This window comes from Typha latifolia, chromosome 1, assembly GCF_019914945.1.
Source record: "Typha latifolia isolate L0001 chromosome 1, TyphaL0001v2, whole genome shotgun sequence".
NCBI lineage: Eukaryota > Viridiplantae > Streptophyta > Magnoliopsida > Poales > Typhaceae > Typha > Typha latifolia.
The window spans coordinates 16,703,587-16,726,641 of record NC_133086.1 but is presented as its reverse complement, the minus strand read 5'-3'; the positions used below and the strand labels follow the sequence as shown (position 1 = coordinate 16,726,641).

Sequence of the window (23,055 nt, the reverse complement as noted above, 5' to 3'; positions counted from 1 at the left end):
ACAATTTATATTTAATTTAAACATATTCTATCTTTCAAAAAAATAATTTATTTACATTAAATTAGGAAAAAAAGTAATAATACTAATTTGATCATTTTGATCTCTTATTCTAATTATCACAACCAAACATCACTTGTATTTTATGTCATAATTTTGTCCAACACTTATTTTAATTTTCCTGGCCAAACATCCAAAATGAAATTGAGATAAAAATTATACTTATGTCAAATTTTCTTTTATCTCGTTGCAAAACGGGCCTATATATCGCCAAGTGCTTACCCATTATCTAGCCCATAGACAAATAAATAAATAAATAATAGAGACTACACTATTGCAACAGTTTTTGATCGATCCTAGACCTTGTTTAGTTTCCTCTCTCCCTTACCTATATCCCATCCCATTTCCATTGCTCTTCTCGTAGCTAACTCTCTCTCTTTCTCTCTATATATACATATATATACATGACTACATTCTACATGAGCCAATTTGGTCCTATACCTATGGAAGGGGGAGATCAAGATCAAAGTCACCTCCCTCTCCATGGTGTTTCAGCACCCTACCCCTTTCTGATGAACGCTGCCTATGATCAAGAAGCAAGCGAAGGATATCACCACTTAAAGCAGCAAGTAGTACCACAAAAGGAGGTAACGGGCTCTAATTCTTCTCATGCATCCAGCGCCCATCTGATTAAATTACCCACAAAAAAAAAATTCCTTACGATTAATCTATATATGGTCTCTAGCTAATTCTCTCCTCGTCTTTGTACGTAGCCCGCCGACGAGCGATTGCTATGCGATCGATACATTAGGGAGAATAATTTGCACGGCTCAGGCAAGTGGGTGCCATCCAAGATGCGGTTTATAAAGAAGATGACGAATTCTTCTCACATAGGCATGAACAAACCAAGAAGAAGCAACACACAACTACATCACGATGATCAAGTCAACAACACTAGCAACTCTCCTACTGGTATCATCCGAGTCTGCTCCGATTGCAACACAACCAAGACTCCTTTGTGGAGGAGTGGTCCTCATGGCCCTAAGGTATATCTATATCTACTTCTTTTCTCGTTAATTAATTCCGTACTTAACATAGATATTCATGGTGCAGTCCCTGTGTAACGCCTGCGGTATTAGGCAAAGGAAGGCGCGACGGGCTGCCATGGCGAGTGGATTAATACCTACCGACGCACGTAGAAAAGTGCGAAGAGAGGAGAAAGCCGAAGTGGATCGCACTGTTCCATTCAAGAAAAGGTTCAAGATCCCCACTAGTAGTACCGCTGGATCTGCGAAGGCGAAGAGAGATGTTTGTTTCAAAGGTGTCACGATAAGCTTAGGTAAGAATTCGGCGTTCCATCGAGTTTTCCCGCAGGATGAGCGGGATGCGGCGATCTTGTTGATGGCTCTATCTTGTGGGCTGGCTTGTTCATGATACCTGAGCAGTAGTACTTACTTTCTTTTAATTTTTGCTCTACTGGAGGTGTTCATGATAGCTTGTGTTTGTGGGAGGAGTAGTAATTAACTGGTGAGAGCTAGAAACAAGGCAGATTAATTTCCTGTCATGTTATTTTGTTGGCTTTGGAGTACTCAAGTGCGTAGAGTGATTAGCATGGTATCTATTAGATCTTTTTGAGCCTAATTGTGTAATATGGGATTCTCAGTTAACTGAGTATATCGTCAATAATGAAGAAGATTAACTAATTTGTTATCAGCTTATATTTGATATTTCTTACTTTAGAGAGCAAGTCATATGTTGATGGAATATGTTTCATTTACTTCATTTTTTTGCTGACGGAAAGTTTTCTGCTGTACTGTAGCTGCAGAAAATATCATTGTTTTGTTGTTCATCACAAGACCCAGACAAGTCCATCAAGTTTCTCCGAAATGTTTATTGTAGTTTTAAAAGTTAAACACCAGAGACCTGAAATGTAGAAATTTGAAGTTAATGTACTCGAACTTAAAAGAAAACTGATACCACTTTGGCTGAGGAGTAGTAAGCTAAAGCCTTCAGTTATGAAACAATTATCAAAGTTTTACATTTTACTTTACTGAGCTTGCAGTGACATCCAAAGAACCTGAAGGAACTTACAGAAGAAAGTATACTATTAATTAACATCACTAGTACTGACACAACTAACAGAACAGGTATTAAATAAACAAAGATTTTTGTAAATTGTGAGCCTTTCATATTCTATCACCTTATGATCTTAAGCTTGGGACTAATTAGTAGCTACCTAGGTCCAGTTATCAGTGAGAAGGAGACAAGGATGTCCCTCTTCCTCTTGTCTACTTTTTATGTGCCAATCAAGGTTAGCTTCTCCTCGCTATGGATATAGATTTCCTCTCTTTTTCCTTTTCATTTGATAAAGGATTGCTTCTGAGAGAGAGAGAGAGAGAGAGAGAGAGAGAGAGAGAGAGAGAGAGATGAAGAAATGGAGGGATATCTGGACGTGTCAGAGAAAGGGGTAGAGGAGAGAGGAAAGGGTACCGTTTGACCAAAATTAGTTTTTTGTTAATTTAAGCGTTAAGTACATTTTACTGAACATATGTCTCACACTGTCACACACTTTTGACTAAAAACAATTAGATTTTCTTTTCCAAAATCAATGATGTCGGTCTCTTAAATTCAAAAAGTTATTTCGAATTTAAATAAAAATATTTTACTAATTTGTATCACTTACCCTTGGACTTTCCCTCCTAATATATATTAATTTATTTAAGGAAAATAAAATCATTGAAGTCATTTTATTATCTATGTAACAATATTTATATTTATAGTTTAGTCAAAAGCATAAAAAGAAATATTGGTACAAAACAAAATTCACAGAAGTGATTTTCATCCAAATTACAGCGATTAAAATGTATTTAACTCTTAATTTAATAATGACTTCTTTTCTCGTATGATCTACATGCTGAAATATTAAAACTGAGTATATAACAATCAATTTGTAGTTAACCACATTCTTTAATTTGATGACTATGATTTCCTCATTTTTAGGGCTGTTTGGCTGAGTGGAGTAAGTGGATTATTTCGAAATAAATCTGATTTTTTTTTTAAAAAAAGTAAATCCTTTTTATTTCATGTTTAGTTGGGATAACTTTTTTGAAATATCTCACCCACTTATTACAAAATGCAAATGACTATTTTTTCCTCACTTTTTTATAGTGATGTTGTGGTTTAGATTCAGGTTGAATAGTATAATATGACTATATAATATATTCCATTCCTATTAAAATATATTTATAATAAAAATATTTTAATATGAGTGCCTATTTGTGATACTATTTATATTATGTAAGTTGTGATGAATGAAGCGAAATTATTTTTAGCCAATAATTAGAAAAATAATCATAAGAAGATAATACCATAGATGTAAAATAAAATTATAATTAATATTTAATGTTTTACACCTATTTTTTTTAATCTTTCTCTAAATAAATAAATAAATACCAAATATCTATTTACAATATGCTAATAAGGTTAATTTGATCATTTTATCCATTATTCTAATTATCACAACCAATCACCATCTTATTTCATATTTATTATAGCACTCATCATTTTTTTTTTGCTACGGAAGACCCAACCAGTAATTAAAATAAAATAAAATAAAATTTTAGAATAAGTATTTATTTTATTCTAATTTCAAAATTTTCATGTCCCAAGACCGCTGGCTCTAAGTGATACATGTCATTTTATCTTTTAAATTTGACAATGCAACAAAAATACAATAATTATCGACGAAGTAGAAAAAAAAAGAGGACATGGATATTTGATTACGGAAAATGTGTGGTAAGTGATGGTTACCCTAGCGGCTCACTTATGCTAGGGTTTTAAAAAAATTTCTTTCCCGTAGGAGTGATGGTCTTTTTCTTTTACCGTCTTTTGCTCGTGTTTTTGTGAGGACCGATTTTGCTGTAGATTTTTAGGTCCATCAAACTTGTTTGTTGTCCTCTCCATACGGTGTTATTGATGATAATCAAATGAAAGACTTATTTTCAAGATTGTCAGTTATAACTAAATAATAAATTTTAGTAATAAGATCTTCGCCTATGCCTTTCCTCCGAAAAAAGAATTGATTATGGGAGATCCTCTCCGTATCAATGCCTCATGGACATTTTTAACCGAGGCTTTTTAATTCTTTGTAGGCTAAAGTTATGTAGCCCTTTTATCCCTATTTTAGACTAATTAGGAGTCAAATCTATAACCTAACATGTAATTCTGATCAATTGCCAGACTTACTGATTCACCTAAAATAACCTTTATCCTTTTAATATGGAAATATAGTCAGGAGGGGGTATACCATAATACCATATGCAATATGGACAATTCACTTACACGTAAATAAAAATTATTTGAAGGGTGTACATGCAAAAACAAACAGGAAAGTGCCGGATTCAAGAGGATAACATCCTATCGAGCACTTTTATCCGCGGAGAATATCTCAACCTCGTCTTCCCGACCCCGTGAGACTGAAAGCGGAGGAGGAATTAGAGCACGGAACCATGGCCGCAGCCACTGCCATGGCCTACTCTTTAGTCCGCGTTCGAGCCTCGTGGGACACCAACCCCACGCCTAAGCCCCTAAGGCTCCCCAAAGCTACCCCCAAGCCGCCTCCTCGCCTTCCCACACCCAACTCCACAGCTCCCGCCATCCCGAGGACTGCCCTCTTAGAGAGGGAGGAGAAAGGTACCGCCTTGATGTTTATTTCTCGAATCCTTCACTCGGTTTCCTCCATCGGACCCCATTTGCCATTTTTATTGGAGTTTTATGCAATTTTAATTGGGGTTCTTGGGAAATAGGAGAAGTGGGTGAGAGATACCTGGGTTTTGAGAGATGGTGGTTGCCGTCTGCGCCGAAGGTGAAGAAGCCTCGATCGATCTACAACGCGGCGTCTTTGGCATACTTGGGAGACTGCATATATGAGGTGGGCTTCTGGGTTGGATTGTAACTCCTTTCTTTTTAATCAGAGTACATGAAACTGCATTATAGCTGGTAAAGTTTTAATTTTCCGGCAACTTTTCATTCTCGAGTGTTTACACTGTCAGCTGCCGTATTGGTCCTCTCATGTAGCATCGTTGAATGAACTTTTTGAGCATTATTGTTACGACTTGTCTTGTAATACAGAGATAAAGGCATAAAGCAGTATTATTTGTGGAGGAACTCATGATTCCTGAACCTAAGTGTACTTGGATGTTCCAGTGCGTTGTTAATGCCCTTAGGGCTATTAGTACTACTGTCAACTGATATGTGCTTTTGTAGAGATTTGAGGTATTGATATATAAGGGCGATAGATAAACATATGACGTCCCCAAGGCATTATTATTTATAATATCAGACCTTTGGAACCTGCTTGACAACACTTTAAACTTCCCACATTTCTCATATGTTCTCCTTAAGCATGTTTCATGATGCTCATTTTAGGAATATCTGATGGATACACTTTAGTTCAGGAACAAACCTTATTAATTGGCAAACTTCATTAAATTAGACTTCCAAATAAGTTAATGATCTTATGGACCCATAATATGACAGAAGTCTCTCATTGCAACAAGATATTCACATATTCGTTTATGTCTTACATATAGAAGAACAAAGTCTCATCCTGTCAAATAGACATATTTGCATGGAGGCAGTAAATACTGTTGAATTAGATGGATGTGAGAGATGCTTCTGGGAAGTGATATTAGTTAGACTCCTTTTGGGGCTTGAATCCTTCAAAAACAAATTGCAGATGGTGTTCACATTCCTGGGAATCCATGCTACCAATCATGGATTCTCGAGTTTGAGAGATGCCTTTGATGATAGTTGAGCTAAGCCAAAGAGTGGGCGGTTGGTCATAAGGTGGAGCTACTGTTTGGTTTTTGATGTTACTCTTATAGGTGAAATTTGTTTTGTATGTATAATGTACCATGAAGCTTGACACAATGCGATTTCTATAAACCTTTTATGTGAACTTGGAAGACTGCAACAAATGACGCTTTCAGTTTATAGCTAGCTAACGATCATAAAATTAGCTAAAGTCATTCTTGGTTACCTTGCAACATCTTTTCTGATAGTACAAATGTTTTTTTTTTCCACTCAGCTATATGACATTTGGTTGTTCCTAAATCCTAACTTGATATTTTGTGTAAAGGTTTGTCTTTGAAGAACAACAAACCAGTATGAAAATTTAGCATACAGATTGCCAAAACTATGATACTGTATACTGATCTTAATCTGCAGGTGATCCCAAATGTACTAGACTGCATTGAATAATGTGTTTATAGCATTTTTTTTTATGGTTCTTTGGCAGTATTACTATTATATACCAAGCTGCAGTTTTTGTAATTCTTTGGCTACTTGTAAGCAATATTGCTTTCTTTAAGATTTTGCTTTTTAGGGAATGCAATCTGTATTTCATTCATAAATTCCGCCATTTAAATTTTTTCTTCAATATTTGCAGCTATATGCGCGAAGACACTTCTTGTTTCCGCCTCTAAGTATCAATGAGTATAATGAACGCGTTATGAAAGTGGTTCGCTGTGAAGCACAGGTATGCCGTCAAGTACATGCTCAGTTTAGCAATTAACAAGCCAATGATAGGTCACACCTGGGAGTGCTACTATCATGATGTGCTTATTTAGATAGTCGACCTGCCAAATGTACCAATTCATTTTTGTACCTGTGATCATATTCTTGCGTTTATGTGAACCTTTAAATGATGCTTTGCACTATTTGCTCTCCTGCACATTGCTTGATCCCTACAATCTTTATTCTCTGTGCTTATACAGAAGCACCTTTCATTCTGGCCTTCTCTAAAGTGATTCGTGTCGACAATTTGTAATTAACTAGAAATATCTGTACAATTTCCAGCAATTCTACCTCTTGTCATTTTATTAAGTAGCTCTACTATTGTTTGTTTGATTAGCATTTTTCATTTGTCTGCTAAAATTCCTGAAATTACAGTGGTTTTCAGTTATCATATTTTTCATATTTTTCAGGATGTATTGCTTAAGAAGCTTCTTGATGAGGACTACTTAACTGAAGAAGAAAGGTTGGCACAATTTCCTTTTGTCTTTCTAATTCAAGACTTATTGAAATTCACTGGTGTAGCTAGCATAGAATATAAGTTTCTTCATTTATTAAAGATTGGATTTGGAAAAACTTTATTTTCTGGAATCCGTGACTTGTTAATGTTAAGTTCCTATTTCTTTCGGTTAAATATGAGTGCTTAATCCTTTCCCAGAATCCACAAGAACTAGCCTAATGCAAGCATTTCTGATACTGGGGTGACTTTAATTTTGCTTTTACATCAAGCAGGTACAAGCGTAAAAACTAAAAATTCTATGGGTAGACATTATCTCTCTAATGCCGATAAAATGTACAGTTTTCATGTGGCACCTGGCTGCTTTCTCATTTTATATTTTTTAAGCGTCGAACGAAGTCGAAGTGTCTCAAAGCTTGAGCAGAGAAAGTTTCAATTGCTTAGTTTTGGTAGATAAACCTGTAGTTAGGACTAACCATAGTTTTAACTAGGTTTTTATTAATTATCTCCTCATATTGAAATAAAAAGAGTCTTTGTTTTAGTTATAAATGCATATGCCACATCATTGTTCTGAAATCTTCACACAGGGACATACTTCGCTGGGGTAAAAACATTGCTACCAGTAAATCGCGTACTACAAAGCGGGCCGGTGTAGCCGTCTATAACAGAGCCTCTTCACTTGAAACACTGGTAATAGTTACTATCTACAACTTGATGTAATATTGCAAGTGTCTCTGAATAAAAGTATAAACCACTAATTTCAATAGTTTGAATTTTGCCATATCGATACTTAGACAACTGATTACTGCTATATGAAATAGTATGGCTATCCTTGTGATCTCTGATGATTTTTTTCTAATAGATTGGATATTTGTACCTGACCAACGTGGAACGCTTGGAGGAGCTCATGTTTAGGCTAGGGTTCTCCACAGGTGCTTCTTCACACCATATCGCAGACGAGCTTCGCATGAACTTTCGGTGAGACCTTTTTCCGGTATACCTTTCCAATTTTCTAGCTGTGACCTTCATATTATACTTTCCCTTGCATTCATTGAGAAAATGTGGACAACCCTTGACAGGAAAAGAACAAGTAACTTTGCCAATTCTCAACAACCCGCGCTGCAGTGAGTGCACTGTACTGCTATACATACTCGATCTTCAAGTGACTTGCATGGTCAAATACTACCGAGAGTGATTCAACCATTGCAATGCGCAAGTGCACGACGCATTATATGTCGATGCACTGCAAAATGAGGAAAGTAAATCGAGGGACAACCGGAGAAGGTGTGTCCCATATGTACTAAGTTTGGAAGAATGGAGATTGGATAAGGAGATGCTCCAAGGAAGCTCTTTCAAAGAACTTAGAGAGAGAGAGAGAGAGAGAGAGAGAGAGAGAGAGAGAGAGAGAGAGAGCTGTGTGTGGTGTTATATTCCTTCAGATCAGCCAATATTTTCTCTTATTCTTGTGAGAGCTTAACATCAAAATTCAATTGTTTTAATGTAGGTTTGATGTTGATTATTTGATTTTAATCAACATGATCATTGTGACATCAATTTAGTGTGCAAAATTTTGAAATCAAATCCACTTAGCGTATTCCTTTTCTCTCCTTTCTGTTTTGAGAGTGACATGTAGGTCCAATTCCAAGTTCCAACGCACCCAAGAGGCCGAGTTTTTAAATACTAGAGCAGGCTAAGTGGAGTTGAGATTTATGCAATGCTTCGAAGTCCTCGGAACTCCTTACTATTTGGCAAGTGGAGTTTCTAACCTTCGTCACTTGAACTAAATTTACTTTCTTGATACACGACTAGTTTGGTCTCATATTTGACTCCTACGTGAAATACGTACGCATGATTAATGCAAATCTATCTTCTTTTCCTAAAAAAAATATATTATTTGCATCTAACTACGCATCTGTTGCAAGATTCTAGTGAGAGGAATCTAGTGTTTGCTCATATGATTAAAATATGTCCTATTGAATTATTCTCTCAAGTCTCTTTGATCTCATATCCAGTTAATTATCTCATTACTTTCGTCACGGCATTGGATTCCAACAATGAAGCAGAATCCAACGTCTACTCTCACTTATGTTTTCCCGGGATATGGAGCTAGATTTGTCTATTCCATGTTAATTAAAATCTATCATTCAATATATTGTAGAAATAATTAATTAGTAATAATAATACCGTAGACTTTGTTTTCTTCCTCAGTATAACAAAATTTGATTTTAATTTGTTTGAATATATATAAACTTTTTCTTGTCCTACGTATCTCTGAAAATATATTGTAAATATCATATTCATATTCATATTTTTTCCTAAATAAATATGCAAGTTATATAAAATCCTAATTATAATATATAGGTGGTAAAATTTTGGGTTAATTATATTTGACTCTCTGTATCATTTTTACTCTCAGAGAAAAAAAGGAGCACATACAATCTTTGATTATCTATTTGTATCACTAAACTCTCTCCGTTAATATTTTATTAAAAAATTAAAAATTTAACTAACTTAATGAATAGACAAAGATGAACTTATTATTATTTTTTCTTTGTTCTTCTCTCTCATTTTTTATAATAACTTTTTCAAAAATTAAACTCTAAATTGTTCTTATCTAATTAAAGTTTTTGTTGTTTATCTAATTAGTTACCTAATTTTTTTAAATTTTTTTCTAACATAATTTCTAAGAGATGGAGTTTAGTGATATAATTAGATAATTTAAGGGTATATGTGTCCACTATTCGTTTGAGTGAGTGGAAGTAATACGTACGGAGTGATGGATATCTTATGCTATTTGATATGATATTAGATAAAATTATGATATTAAATTAGAAATATAGAAAGGAAAAAGAAAAACCTACACCCGCGATTTCCCCCCCAGCTATAAAACCCTTCCATATCTCCCCCATCCTATCCCTCTTTTCCCCTCTCGCCCAAAACCCTAACTCTCTAGGGTTTCTCTCTTTCCCACCTCATCTTCCCTCGAGGAGCAGCGGCGCCGGCGAGCAACCATGAGCGGCAACAAGAAGCAGGATATCCTCGACCTCTCCGATCTCGGTTCCTCCCTTCCCGCCGCCACCGCTGGTTTCTTTCTTTCCCGCCTTTTCGTCGATTAGATCTCGTCATACATATTACTGTGTCTCCTCTTTGTTTCTAATCCGCGGAAGTGCTTGTCGTGTTTAGCTTTGAGCGCGGAGGATCGCGCGGGGCTTGTCAATGCTCTAAAGGTGAGGTCTTTAGCTTTATTTTGCTTCAGTTTGGTCAAATTTCTTGGGTATGATTGAAAAATGTGGGATCTTGGTTTGCAGGACAAGCTACAGAGCTTGGCGGGGCAGCACACCGATGTGCTTGAGGCCCTTTCTCCCAAGGTCAGGAAGCGCGTCGAGGTGTTGAGGGAGATCCAGGTCTATTTCTGATGTGCAGTGCCTTTTACCTTCTTTCCATTGGACGGTTTCGTCTTTGTGCTTCCTGTTAAGTTTTATGGATTGTGCTATTATTCTGCTGTTAGACGCCTCATATATATATATTCCTTTTCCTTTGTTATCTGATCTGTTCATTGCTCATCTTAAAGTCCCGTGTTGTTGCTCGTCACTAGATTTTGTTGTTTGTGATGCTATTAACTAGAATCTACTGATTGTTTACGATTGGAACCTTCTGTACACTATATCTATTTCTTTCCTTTTTCCACTCTCCCCATTTAACCTAAGGGTTGTTCCTGCATTCTGCTGTGTTTTTCTCTTAAGTGGTGTTCGTTCATTTCTTTGTCAGTGTATTGTTGTTGGTCAGCAGGAGTGAAAAGAAAATAACATATTCGAAACCCATAGTTGTCTTTGATATACATGCTCAGTAAGGATGTGTAAGATAATATACTATTGTACGATGAGAACACCTTATGATTGATTGGAAGTTTATCATAAATTCTAGCTTGATGATGTAATGGAATTAAGAAGGATCATGGCAGTAAGATACAACAAACATGATTTGCTTGTCTCATTTTGTTTTTAATCGCTCTACCAGTTGTGTACATATGGATTATCAAACTGTAAATTGATTTATTTTTTCTACCAAGCTAATTAAATTTTTTATTTATATCATGTTTTCCAGAGTCAACATGATGAGCTGGAGGCAAAATTTTTTGAGGAAAGAGCTGCACTTGAAGCTAAATATCAGAAACTTTATCAGCCATTGTACACCAAGGTACGACCTTTTGCATTGTTGGATAACTATTTGGAGAGCCATGTGATTTTAGGGCTACCATGAGGTAGCTTACTATGAGATTTGATAGCAAGGATGAGGTTCTAATTAGAGCAATTATTAATCTTTATGCTTTCCTCCCCGAAATGAATATTGAAAAAGGGTGCCCACATGGATGAGGCTCCTGCTTACGTGAGGTCTGGGAGGGTTGTATGTTTTCTTACCCGTCTTTTTGAAGAGCTTGTTGCCTAGACTTGAACCTATGACCTCTCATATGCAAGGGCAAGACTTACGGTCACATCAAGTTGATAAAAATTGAGAATTGGCAGTAAGCAGAGTTATAAAGAGGCTTGTTGGATCTTTTATAGTACTTCATTGTTTAAGGCTCTATTAGGATGGGAACTTGTTGAATCACCTTTATTGATTCACATCAGGCTATCTTTTATTTGGGTGACATGCCATTGTCTTGTGCTGAAAGCTCAAAAAGGCTATCCGACGATCCCTATTTGCATTGTTTGACTGTCAAACCACTTATGATCATTTAACCAATATATGTAGTATTAATAGTGTAGTTTGCTTATAAATGTGTAGAGATACGAAATTGTGAATGGAGTAGTTGAAGTTGAAGGTGTTACAGATGAAACAACAGAGGAAGCTTCTACTGAGGATAAAGCTACTGAAGGTTTATAAAGCAAACTTGGAAAAAGAGAATTCGTTTCTTCCAATCCTGTCTTAATGGTTGCCATTTCTCATTGTTTCTTCTTGCTTCAGCAAAAGGTGTGCCAGATTTTTGGTTCAATGCTATGAAGACAAATGAAGTTCTAGCTGAGGAGGTACTTTTGTTTACTTCCTCTATATAGATCTCTATCTATATTCTGAATGAAACAGGGTTTTGTCAAAAACAAAAAATCTTTATCTAGATGTATTTTAATCTTATTTTCATCTGTGTGTTTATATTTCGTGAAATTTGATTGCATTGTTCTCTTTTAGATTCAAGAGCGTGATGAGGGAGCTCTTAAGTATATAAAAGACATCAAGTGGTGCAGAATTGACAACCCTAAGGGTTTCAAGCTGGAATTCTTCTTTGATATAAACCCTTATTTTAAGAATTCTGTCTTGACGAAAACATATCACATGATTGATGATGATGAGCCGATCTTAGAGAAAGCAATAGGGTAATTTGTTTTCCTCAGTGCTGAAATATACATTGGATATGATTTATTTTTGTTTCATTTTTATATATGGTGAGAATTCTTCTTCTTTGCATTTTAGGACCGAAATAGAATGGTATCCAGGAAAAAGCTTGACCCAGAAGATTTTAAAGAAGAAACCAAAAAAGGGATCGAAGAATGCCAAGCCCATCACTAAAACAGAAAATTGTGAGAGCTTTTTTAATTTTTTTAATCCTCCACAAGTCCCTGATGATGATGAGGATATCGATGAAGATACTGTAAGTTGACATAACTTTTTGATTCAGATAAGAAGGGTACAACATAAGCATTTTTTGAACTTAACTCATGGCTGTCCTTGGAACAGGCCGAGCAGCTACAGAGTCAAATGGAGCAAGATTATGAAATCGGGTAAGCTTTATTAAGAGGTTGCTACAATTTTGCTGATAATAGAACGGAGAAGGCATAATGCCCGTATACTGGTTCTCCATCTTTTTTTTTCCGGATGTGGTGTATTACTAACTTACTGATATCTCTAGTGTGATAGAAAAAATAGATGACCTTCTCATCATATGTAAGGTATTCTTGCCTTGCAGGTCTACTATTAGAGATAAAATTATACCTCATGCTGTCTCATGGTTCACGGGCGAGGCTGTTCAAGGGGATGATTTTGACATAGAAGAGGAAGATGAGGATGATGATGCAGAAGAAGATGATGATGAGGAAGAAGAAGAGGATGAAGACGATGATGATGATGATGATGAGGAAGAACCCAAGATCAGGAAGAAGGTATGCATCTGACTTTATTTTAACGATTTTGATATGTTATATTGTGTCAAAATTATTCTGTTCGACTCTCTTGCTGATTTACTTGTATTTTGTTGCCCCAAGCAGTCGGCAGCTGCTCATAAGGTATAACATACTATTCCCGTCTTAGGCAAGACAATCATCATTTGTCTTTTAAATTTTGCAATCAATACTTTATAGTCTAAATGAGGTGTTAATTTTAACTCCAGAAGGGTGGAGTGGAAGGTCAACAAGGGGAGCGGCCAGCCGAGTGCAAGCAACAGTAACTTAATTTATGTGGGGAAGTACATGTTGAATCTGGTTGTTGATTAAAATATCTATATTGAGGGTTTGGGTGAGCAACTCAAGTCTGATTCCTTGCTGCCGATGTAAGTTAGACTTGTGGGAATGGGCAACTGGAATTTTTGTCTTGGACTGTTGATTTCGGTATTCAGGCTTGTTAGTCATTTTCCATCTCATGCTTTATGGCTATTGCAGATAGTTATTAAAATGCTGGAAGTGCTTTTTTCGAATTGTAGTGTGACTTCGGAAAGTTAGTATATGGTGCAATGCATATTATTTTTCAGATAGTCATGAATAGATGTCTCTTACTCTTCTTGTGCAGTGCAATAGCTCAGTTTGCTTTTTTAGACCCATGACTAAGGAGTTCAACGTATCCAGCAACCGATTCATCCATATTTTTCATATCCAGAGCTAATGAATTTTACTAGCCATAACTGTCCCTTGATATACCCATGTCTAATTTATCTACTAACCCAAATTAAGATACAAAATAAAAAAATAATAATAATAAGCCAAATTAGTATAATTACTATACTAAACTAAGCTTAAGTGATTTCTCTCTGGACAATGGACTTCCATGTTCTGTAATTTTTGAATGCTTTGTATTCTAATAAGATACGAATCCAGAATAAGCACCCTAGTCTTCCTCTAACCTCACTTTTCATTATTATATTTAATTAATTTATAAGTTGAATTTAAAAATATTTATCAGACATACGCCGATAGAATTTTAGATAATAAAAATAATATAAGTATTTAATATATTTGCTATATTTTTAGATCATATGAATTTTAATCAATATTATTTTTAATACGATTTAATCATCTATACCGTTGTCTCTAATAATTATTTTTAAATTTGACTTCAGTAATATAAATAAAATTATAGATGATAAAGCGAATTTAGAATTATGGTCCATATGCGGTAAAATGTAGTTTCCATCTCAAGAGAACTCCATTCTCTACTCCGTCTTTCCCAGTTCATAATATATGCGAGAGAAGACAACGGCGTCGAACACTTCGCAGCAGTGAGAGGAAAGTGAAAAAAGGCACAAAAATAAAAATAAAAAATGGAAGCTTTGAGAAATGTGGTGACTAGGGTTTTCGGGAGCAAGGAGAACGTGATCCATCTCCTCCTCCTCGGCTCCTTCGTGGCCCTAGGGGTTCGATCGGCGGAGCAGCAGCATCAGATCGATGAGCTCGAATCGGAGAGGTCCGCCCTTCGCGCCGCTAACACCGGCATGTCCACCGCCATGTGGTCGTGGCGGCAGCATCTCTTCCAGCTCGCTGATTCCTCCGACTCCTCACCGATCTCGCTTTCCCGCCTTCGCGCCATCTACGGCGAGGGCGAGCCTTCCGCTTCCGATTTCCCTCTCACCACCGAGAATAGAGGTAGTTTTCTTCACCTTTTAGATCCTTTTTTATTGAAATTTTGAGTTGGGTTTTGCATTTGGTTGGATTCTGGAGGTGATCTTTGTTGAAATCTTGACAGAAGCTTGATTCTTTTGGTGGGTTGTCTCCTCCTATCGGTTTAAATATGTCATTTTGGTGCAGTTTCTGTTCTGGATAACATTCCTATACAACTCCATAAAACGGTGCTCGTGGTGTTGTTGGGACCGTCCTTGATATCTTTTATTGAGCTTCATTAGTTTTGGATTGAGAATTTAAAAGTTTAGCTAAAATATTCTATGATGATAAGTAGGTGATGTTTGATCACTATCTCACCTAGTTTTCCACTTTTTGGTTTTCTGCTACTTCCAACTACAACCTGTTTGGAATCACCAAATAAGCGGATTTCAATTGACTTGGATTTCTATTTTCACCAAATTCGCTGTTTGGAAACATTGATGAGATTTCAATTGATTTCAGTGGATTTGGATGAGTTTCAGTGTATGTAATGAAATCCGATAACTTGATGTCTGATTTGGATGGAATTCATTTGCCACATAAGTTAACATTTCCAAATCTGAAAACTACCCTTTAATTTGTTACATTCTCATTGAAACTCATGGGTATAATAGGACAAATGAATATAATGAAATGAATTCCTACCTTGCTTCAAACAACAAGATCAGATGGATCTCATTTCAGTTTCATTATTCTCCAAACAGAGGAATTCATTTCCAAATGAAATCAATTGAATTCCACTCAGAATTGGTTCCAAACATATCCTACATGTCTATTGGCTATGAATATGTAGTTAGTGCATTTTTCCAACAATTGCAAATTTTCCATCTGAAGGATAACATTTACAAGTATGCTAATTATGATGAGATATAGAGGTGAATCGGCGACATGCTAAAATATGACAACAATTATATATAAAACAAGTGAATCGCAAGAAAGACAGAATAAGAGGATTCTAGTTATTAGTCCTTGTCCTTTGCTGTGGATTTAAATTGTTTTCAGTATTCCTCTTTTACGTATCATTTAACCTCTGTGACCTAACTTTGACAAAGACGCTCCTCCCATTCCCTAATTCATACATTATTATAGCCTTGTACCTTATGTCCAAATTACCTTTCCATGGAGGGAGCATGCTCTAATGATAGTCAAGTATTTAAGTATTAAAATTGCTTCTTGTTCTTAATCCATATACGGCTGCCAGTTCATGTCATCTATCACAGTAGTTTTATTAGAAAGGTAAAGCTGCAAGTTAAGTAGGTTTTAGAATTCTTTCTGATTTGCCATCAAAATAAAAGGTATCGTTCTTCTGTGTCTCCTTTCTTAATTCCTTTATTCACCATACGCAAAAGTATTATTCAAAGAGACAAAATAAAATAAGTTGGTGGAGAATCCTAATGGTGTTTTGACATATGAGGTATGTTCTAGGATGCAATATCTGGCAACAGATGATTGTTGAAGTTTCTTAGCAATAATTCACTAAACAGTATCATTAAGCTCTATAATATTATAATTTAGTGAACAATATTATAGATTTCACTATTGGACATCTTGTATTGATGGATTAATAGTGGTAGTCTTTTTCCAAGCATTGTTTCAAAGAACATAGGTTATGCTCTTTGATGGTGGCCAGTGGGAGTTTTCCTACTACTAGCATGCAAATGAAGTTTCAAAATGTGAAATAACTGCACTATCATGTAGTAGTAAACATGCTATATTGCTGTAGTTGATATTTATAATGTTGGACACAAGCTTTCTCTCACTTGCCATATTTGTCCTGTAGATGTCGGAGAGGATGGAGCAGAAGAATCGATTCCTATATCCTGATTGCATTTTTGTATCTTGATTGGATTTTTAGTTGGACAAGATGGTTGTATTCCTTTCTAGGTCATTTTGCATACTTTTTTTGTAACCATTCCTTACGAAGAGGGAATGTATAAAAGAACAATAGCTTGTAGGAAACTTTGATATAAAGTGGCACTAAAATTGAGTCAATGCACTTGGTATGCTACAATGAACTTTTTCCCATCTGTAGCAACTGAGACGATCTATTCCTGAGTCTTCGTTTATATTTTTTATATGGATTCCAAACTACTGATTCAGTGATTCTTGTGAATCTGCCAAAAGGTTTGTGCAGCTGTGTGAGATACTATAAAACTCAAACTTGGGTCGGCAAACATGGAACTATACTCAAGCTCAGAGGGCAGGTTCAAACTGGGCTTTTTATTAATTTAAAATTTGCGACCTTGATTTGTGCTACAAAATTATGCGCCCTAAAATCTAAAGTGAGGTTTACTAAATTCGTCCTATTTAATCAAGTACGATTATCTGATCAGCATCCAATTAGTTTGGTTTACTAGTCAATTTTTCTTTGAGGTATCGTGATACCATGGAAGGAGCATGAAAGCAATTGATCACATTCTTCACTGCATGCAAAAGCTTTTGGTGGTGAGAAATTCAGAAAGATTAAGATGTTTAAAATATTTAGAGCCTTTTGGAAAATTTCATATCTAATTGAGTAGTAGGAAGATTGGATACTTCTTCCGGTCTTTGTCATGTTTGCAAAATCCACAACTGCTAGGCTAAGATAATGTAAAATTTGGGAAGAGTATTGATGAGGATTAGCACTCTGGTTTTTTATGTTGTAGAGGGGACCTGTGTCAGATTTCATCATTTCAACTTAATCAATCAAGCCTCTTAGAGCACAAGCATTGTTTAACAAGTGAGACTTAAAATACCATGCCCGCAGAGCTGGATTAAACCTTCTGTTTAATTAGTCAACTTTGTAATAACTATCTTTGCATGAAAGAGCTTATTTTTCTGAGACAATACCTCCGTAGGACATCTGCTTGTCATCTTTTCTACCTAGCTTAGATGAACTTTCAGTTTTCATAACACTGGACAGAATTCCTCTTTACTTGCTTGTCAGACTGGTAAGAGGAACATGATCAATGAAACATCAATTGCAATTGCTATTATCTAAATCAATGCACTAAAATGATTTTGATTTCGTCTGACTTTTTTTTTCTTCTATACTGTCGGATTAGATCCAATTAATTATCTTTTTCAGAAAGTTAAGAAACTAAGGTCGCTTCCAATGAACTGATCTTTCTTGGTCCGACTTACGACTCAATCCTTCTAATTCTCCAGTATTTCAAAATGGTTAGGTCCTTAGGTAGCAACATGTTAATATCATCCAATTCTTCTAGTTTTTTTATGCTTTAATAGAATGTTATTAAGCTGTTCTTGTGCAGTTATGTATACTAGAATTTTCTGAATATGATAAGATTAATCCACCTATAATTCTGGGTCAAAAGATTAAGTAATGTTAAGGTTAAGCGATTATAACTGTTAAAGATTTATCGATGATTATGCCTTTTGATTCCAAGAGCATCAGATGATGATAAACATACCATATAATATTTATAGTAACTCAGAGTACAAGAAAATAGACTTGACTATTACCCAAACATTGTTAACTGAAAAGGCATCATAACATTAACACAAACATACTATCCACAATATGGATATCACCCTGCTGACACATGAACTCCATTCTATCACCAACTATATCTCTGCATGCCTTAGAACTTCTCCTATTCTATTGAAGATGAGGCAGTCTAGTCCATGATCATACATACATCTCCTTTATGGTCTGGAACCTAGATACTTTGTCTCCAAACTTAGTGGTGGTATAGTAATTGAGGTAGTCCTTGAAACGGTATCGACCGGGATAAACGAGCTTTGGAGCTGGGGATATAATGGCATTGGGTCCAGGGTTGTAGAACGTGGCGATAGATAGGCGGCTCCCATTCTTGTCAGCCAGGACACGATGGCGGATGCTCTTGTAGATGCCATTGCTCACCACTTCCACCTGATCACCTAGGTTGACAAAGATTCTATGACCTTGTGTTGGAGGTATTGGGCACCACTCACCATCTTTGAGGAACTCGAGACCTGGGACTATGTCATCCTGGAGCAGTAGGATGATCCCACCGGCATCGGTATGGGCTCGGAGTCCATTGACCAGCTCTGGCTGAGAGCACTTGGGATACTTTGCCACCTTTGTGCCCACAAAAGGTTCAGAGAAGGCCTTCTTCAAGTGATCCTTCTCCAATCCAAGGTTTTCGCACATGAGTTCTGCAAGCCTCTCGGCCAACTCGATCATCTGTTTTATGTATTCCTGCATTGCCTCGCTGGATATGTTCAGATGGATTAATGCTGTTAGTTTGCATCTTTCTCACGAAAAATTAAAGCAACGTGGCTTTGAATTACTCGGTACATGATTTAGAGTTAATTGTTATAGTTGATCCTGATCCTGTCACTCTAATTCTAGTGTGGGTAAGTATGTTGAAAATTCTATTTCTTGACCAACATTATAATCCAGACCTACCGAAGAATCTGTGGAATGTCAGCGATGTTGGAGTCCGGCTGATAGCGATAGAAGAAGCTGCTCTCCCAGTCAGCATCCGAGGCTTCTTTCTGAGGTTCCAACCCTTTTGCCAGCTCTGACTTGTAGAAACTCTCCTTCATGCTTTCCTCGTAGTGCTGATTCACCAGCCCTTTCACCTTGTCCATCAACTCCTCCTCAACTTCGTGGCTCTCCAGCTGCCATGCCATATTGCAATCAAATCAACTTATGAAGGTACAAGAAAAGGACAAGTAAACAAACCATTGCAGTCTATTCTTACTAATTACCCAAAAGAAACCCCACTTCTCACACGCCTCGTGGAGGAGAGACATGGTACTGCTTCTCTTCTCTCCCTCTAGTTCTCGGAGGTTGATCACTGGGATCTCCATTTTCTCAACACTCTATTTGGTTGCTCTAGACTAACTCAAACGACTCACCAGGCGCTCTATGTTCTCAAGCCAATTAGGCACACATAGTAGACACACCCACAAGCTCTATTTATAGTTAAAGTGGAATGCTCACCTCACATTATTAAGAATAAGATGTTACTTACTCTAGTGTGTGGTCCAAATACAGTTCATCGTCGCCATAAGATTTATTAATTATATTCTACCAACTTTCTTCGGAGACAATCTACTTCCGTACCTTTTGTTGCTTCTTCCATGTGGATTGCACTTTATCCACTTGGTTTTATAATAGTAGGGAGGAGTAATAGGGAAAATAGTGAGAGTACGTCAAATTCATGGCTCCATTGACTGCTGGATTCACTACTCATGCTTAGGAATGAAACCAGGGAAAGGTCTGCCTTCCAATGGGCAGGTAAAGCAAATCCACCATCAGTAGACACCCATAGGAACTTCGTTCCAGATTGGCGGTTGGTCGGTGCATGCTTCTGTCCTTGTCTGATTCTTTTTTCACAAAGTATTATGCATTTGTAATTAGATCTTGTTATGGCGTGCAGATCTTATAAAAAGGACAGTCTGAAATTTTTCAAGGGAGAGAGAGTATCACGGTGAATCTTTTTTCTTAATCCTTGTCATTCACCTCATTGAGACGATATTCTCAAGTCAAGCACAGAGATAATATAGCTAGATTCAGCCTCACGCTATTTTTGTTATTTTATTTTTGAGTAACATTTTACGAGGCTTTTAATCTAAGTCTCCTTTCACTCCAGAAATAATTATAAATACTATTTATTAAAGTTATATATTATATTAAAGATAATTATTACACTATTATTTTAGATTATAAGTAAACATATAAATAATTATTTCTAAAATATAAACCTTATTTTAAAAATAATAAAGAGAAATATCTATTTTAAAATTGTTCTTATTCTTAAAATTAACAAGGCCTAAAGCTTTGATTTTGTTCTAGATTTCCCTTTCAATCCTAAGTTAATTCCTGTGGTCCTCTTATCCATATGTGATGTAATGCACTTATCTTCTCTGGACCATTTTAAGAAAACCAATCCAATTTCTTCTACTCCGTTGATTACATCTAAATTATGCCCCTGCCTGTCGGCAATGAGGCATAAAAGATCTGCCGCTGCCGACTAGAATTATTATCTGAAATTTGCTAGCGGATAAGTGCTTGACTGCTATGAGTAGTAGAATGGGACGGGAAATGAATCGCTTCCCATAGACAAGATATATATATAATTCGTTTCAAACTAAAAGATCACAATTAGTTGATTACTTCTGGTAGATTACAAACTTGATAAAAAAAAATAGTTTGAACAAAAGAAATATTAATACTCCAACAGTGAAGATATACCTAAGAGCAAATAAATAAATAAAACAATTAAGATCTAAGCCATCACTCATCATGACCCTAGCCAGTTCGAATCAACATTGAAGCAATCGCTACCAATATCCTACATCGATTAAAATTAAATCAAAGATAAATAAACAAAGAAACGGAATTTAAAAGGCTAGCTGCCGTGGTAGATGCTTCAATAGTGACAGTGGTGGAAGCTTGAAGAGGTGGCGATGCTAGCAAGGTGGGAGAGGAGGTAGGTAGTGGCAATGGTGTTACAATGGCATGATAATGGAGGACGAAAGTTGGCGTGGGGTCGACAATAAACGAAGGGAGGGCGAGGAGGTGAATCTGACGGCAAGGAGGTGGAGTCGAATGCCACTGGGACGTGGGCGACTACGAAAGGCGAGAAGATGAAGATAAGGTAGGGTACAAAAGACAACGGAGGAGGAGTGGGGTTGAACGCTGACGACGACTAGAGAAGGAAGGGGAACAAAAAAAGAGGGACAAGAGGAGAAGAAGAGAAGAAAAGAGCAACACTAGAAGCAAAGAGGAAAAGAACTGCCAAAACCCCAACAGAATTACGATCAACCGCTTCAGATACTATTATAGAAAGAGTAATGTTCAATCTACTTGTGGTGCTTTAAGATACCTTCTCTTCTCTTTTTATTCTATCCATTTTCTTATACCTATTTACTATTTGGGCTTATTCTTTTTTTGTTTCTTATATATTAATTCCATAGTAGAAATATTTAACCAATTACTACATACATCCATAAAGGATGGCTAAGGTAACTCTAATTTCTAAATTCCACGTTAACTTGTAGCACTCACTAACCCCCTATGACCTCTTCACCAGGTCTCTCCGTCCCCCATGCGGCTGTCTGTTCCTTTATTTATGGCGTGGATTGAGACAAATTCATCTTTTCTAACATGCCCATGAATTAAGGAGATCTACAATAAATTATCCTTATTCTTTATTCATGGATCGATATACTAACTTTACCAAAACGAGGGGTCAAATAGCAGAAGTAGTGCCGCTTATTAATTTCAGTAGGGCTGTCAAAATACTCTCTAATCGAGCCTCGCAAGGTATGTTTCACTAGAAAGTTGGCTATTTCAAGTTTGATCTATATAATAGGTTCTAAATTAATTTCCAGCCATGCTTGAGGACTTAAGTATATTCTTATTTCTTAACCATGTTTTAGAAAAAATGACTATTAGATGTCAAAACCAAGTTAAATGGTGAAATATTAATTATGGCACTCAACATGTGTGTTAATATTTATTAACTATGTTTTAATGAAAAATACGTATAATATGTGAAACTAGTTTGATGCAAATCAAGTCAGATCGAATCACATCAAAGAGAGATTGGGCTTAATGGATTGAGTCTAATTATCTTATTTAGTTATTTAGTTTAGTTAGAGTCTTAGTAGGTTAGGATTTTATTTAATTAACTAAATTCAGCTCTCTGTAGTTTCAAAGAAATATTTGCAGAATATTCTACATATATTCAAATAATATTAAACCAGATGGATAAGATCGTCAACCTCCAGATCTACAACTTTAGTATTCAGGACTTTTTAGATTCAGAATCTATCTACATCGAAACAAAAGGTTAATACAAGAAGATAAACGACGAAACAAAGGATTAATCCGAGAAGATAAGGAAGACTAATTTAGTTAGTTTGTTAGGTTTTAATTTAGCTATTTGGGTCCCTAGGGTGAGCATATATAAATATGTGGAGAAAATTGGAGTTTAAGAATTTGATAATTAAAAATTGGCTCTTGCCTTTATCTTATTCTCAACTTATCTTTAGCCATTGGCGTCTTCTTCCACCTCCCTTCTTTCACCGCCCAAGTCTTTTGTCGGCCTCTTTCAGCTTTTAACCCTCTCTTCTACAACAACTTCTCTCCTTTCACACAAAGAAATAAATCTAGCATCTATCTAGCTATTGGAGGGTTATTAAGCTAGAATTCAATTGACTTTTGACTACTGT

At 36.1% G+C, this 23,055-nt stretch overlaps 5 protein-coding genes across 6 annotated transcripts; 4 read left to right on the top strand and 1 right to left on the bottom strand.

Moving 5' to 3' along the window:
• The first annotated feature begins 310 nt into the window (after window positions 1-310).
• LOC140798536 (putative GATA transcription factor 22) lies at window positions 311-1,715 on the top strand. Its single transcript, XM_073152395.1, has 3 exons — window positions 311-644; window positions 771-1,043; window positions 1,111-1,715. Exons 1-3 carry the CDS (start codon window positions 462-464, stop codon window positions 1,429-1,431), a joined length of 777 nt encoding a protein of 258 aa, XP_073008496.1. The 5' UTR covers window positions 311-461; the 3' UTR covers window positions 1,432-1,715.
• A 2,663-nt stretch (window positions 1,716-4,378) lies between these two features.
• Window positions 4,379-8,621, top strand: LOC140780717 (uncharacterized). Its single transcript, XM_073126437.1, has 7 exons — window positions 4,379-4,689; window positions 4,803-4,927; window positions 6,446-6,535; window positions 6,984-7,036; window positions 7,615-7,717; window positions 7,890-8,005; window positions 8,107-8,621. Exons 1-7 carry the CDS (start codon window positions 4,506-4,508, stop codon window positions 8,153-8,155), a joined length of 720 nt encoding a protein of 239 aa, XP_072982538.1. The 5' UTR covers window positions 4,379-4,505; the 3' UTR covers window positions 8,156-8,621.
• Window positions 8,622-9,865: 1,244 nt separating this feature from the next.
• On the top strand, window positions 9,866-13,762 carry LOC140781607 (nucleosome assembly protein 1;2-like). Of its 2 annotated transcripts, none has more exons than XM_073127662.1 (12): window positions 9,866-10,111; window positions 10,211-10,254; window positions 10,336-10,431; window positions 11,132-11,224; window positions 11,813-11,903; window positions 11,993-12,054; window positions 12,212-12,396; window positions 12,494-12,671; window positions 12,758-12,801; window positions 12,987-13,179; window positions 13,285-13,302; window positions 13,407-13,762. In XM_073127662.1, the coding sequence occupies exons 1-12, from the start codon at window positions 10,039-10,041 to the stop codon at window positions 13,461-13,463; spliced, it is 1,134 nt and encodes a 377-aa protein (XP_072983763.1). In that variant the 5' UTR covers window positions 9,866-10,038; the 3' UTR covers window positions 13,464-13,762. The 2 variants fall into 2 exon arrangements, with proteins under 2 accessions (XP_072983763.1, XP_072983772.1); XM_073127671.1 differs by having other exon boundaries at window positions 9,935-10,111; window positions 13,410-13,762.
• A 668-nt stretch (window positions 13,763-14,430) lies between these two features.
• LOC140781195 (uncharacterized) lies at window positions 14,431-16,878 on the top strand. The gene is made up of 2 exons (XM_073127059.1): window positions 14,431-14,871; window positions 16,667-16,878. Exons 1-2 carry the CDS (start codon window positions 14,550-14,552, stop codon window positions 16,708-16,710), a joined length of 366 nt encoding a protein of 121 aa, XP_072983160.1. The 5' UTR covers window positions 14,431-14,549; the 3' UTR covers window positions 16,711-16,878.
• Window positions 16,879-18,322: 1,444 nt separating this feature from the next.
• On the bottom strand, window positions 18,323-19,766 carry LOC140798072 (1-aminocyclopropane-1-carboxylate oxidase 1-like). The gene is made up of 3 exons (XM_073151803.1): window positions 19,582-19,766; window positions 19,277-19,491; window positions 18,323-19,079 (listed from the first exon to the last, which is right to left on the bottom strand). Exons 1-3 carry the CDS (start codon window positions 19,681-19,683, stop codon window positions 18,515-18,517), a joined length of 882 nt encoding a protein of 293 aa, XP_073007904.1. The 5' UTR covers window positions 19,684-19,766; the 3' UTR covers window positions 18,323-18,514.
• Window positions 19,767-23,055: the final 3,289 nt, after the last annotated feature.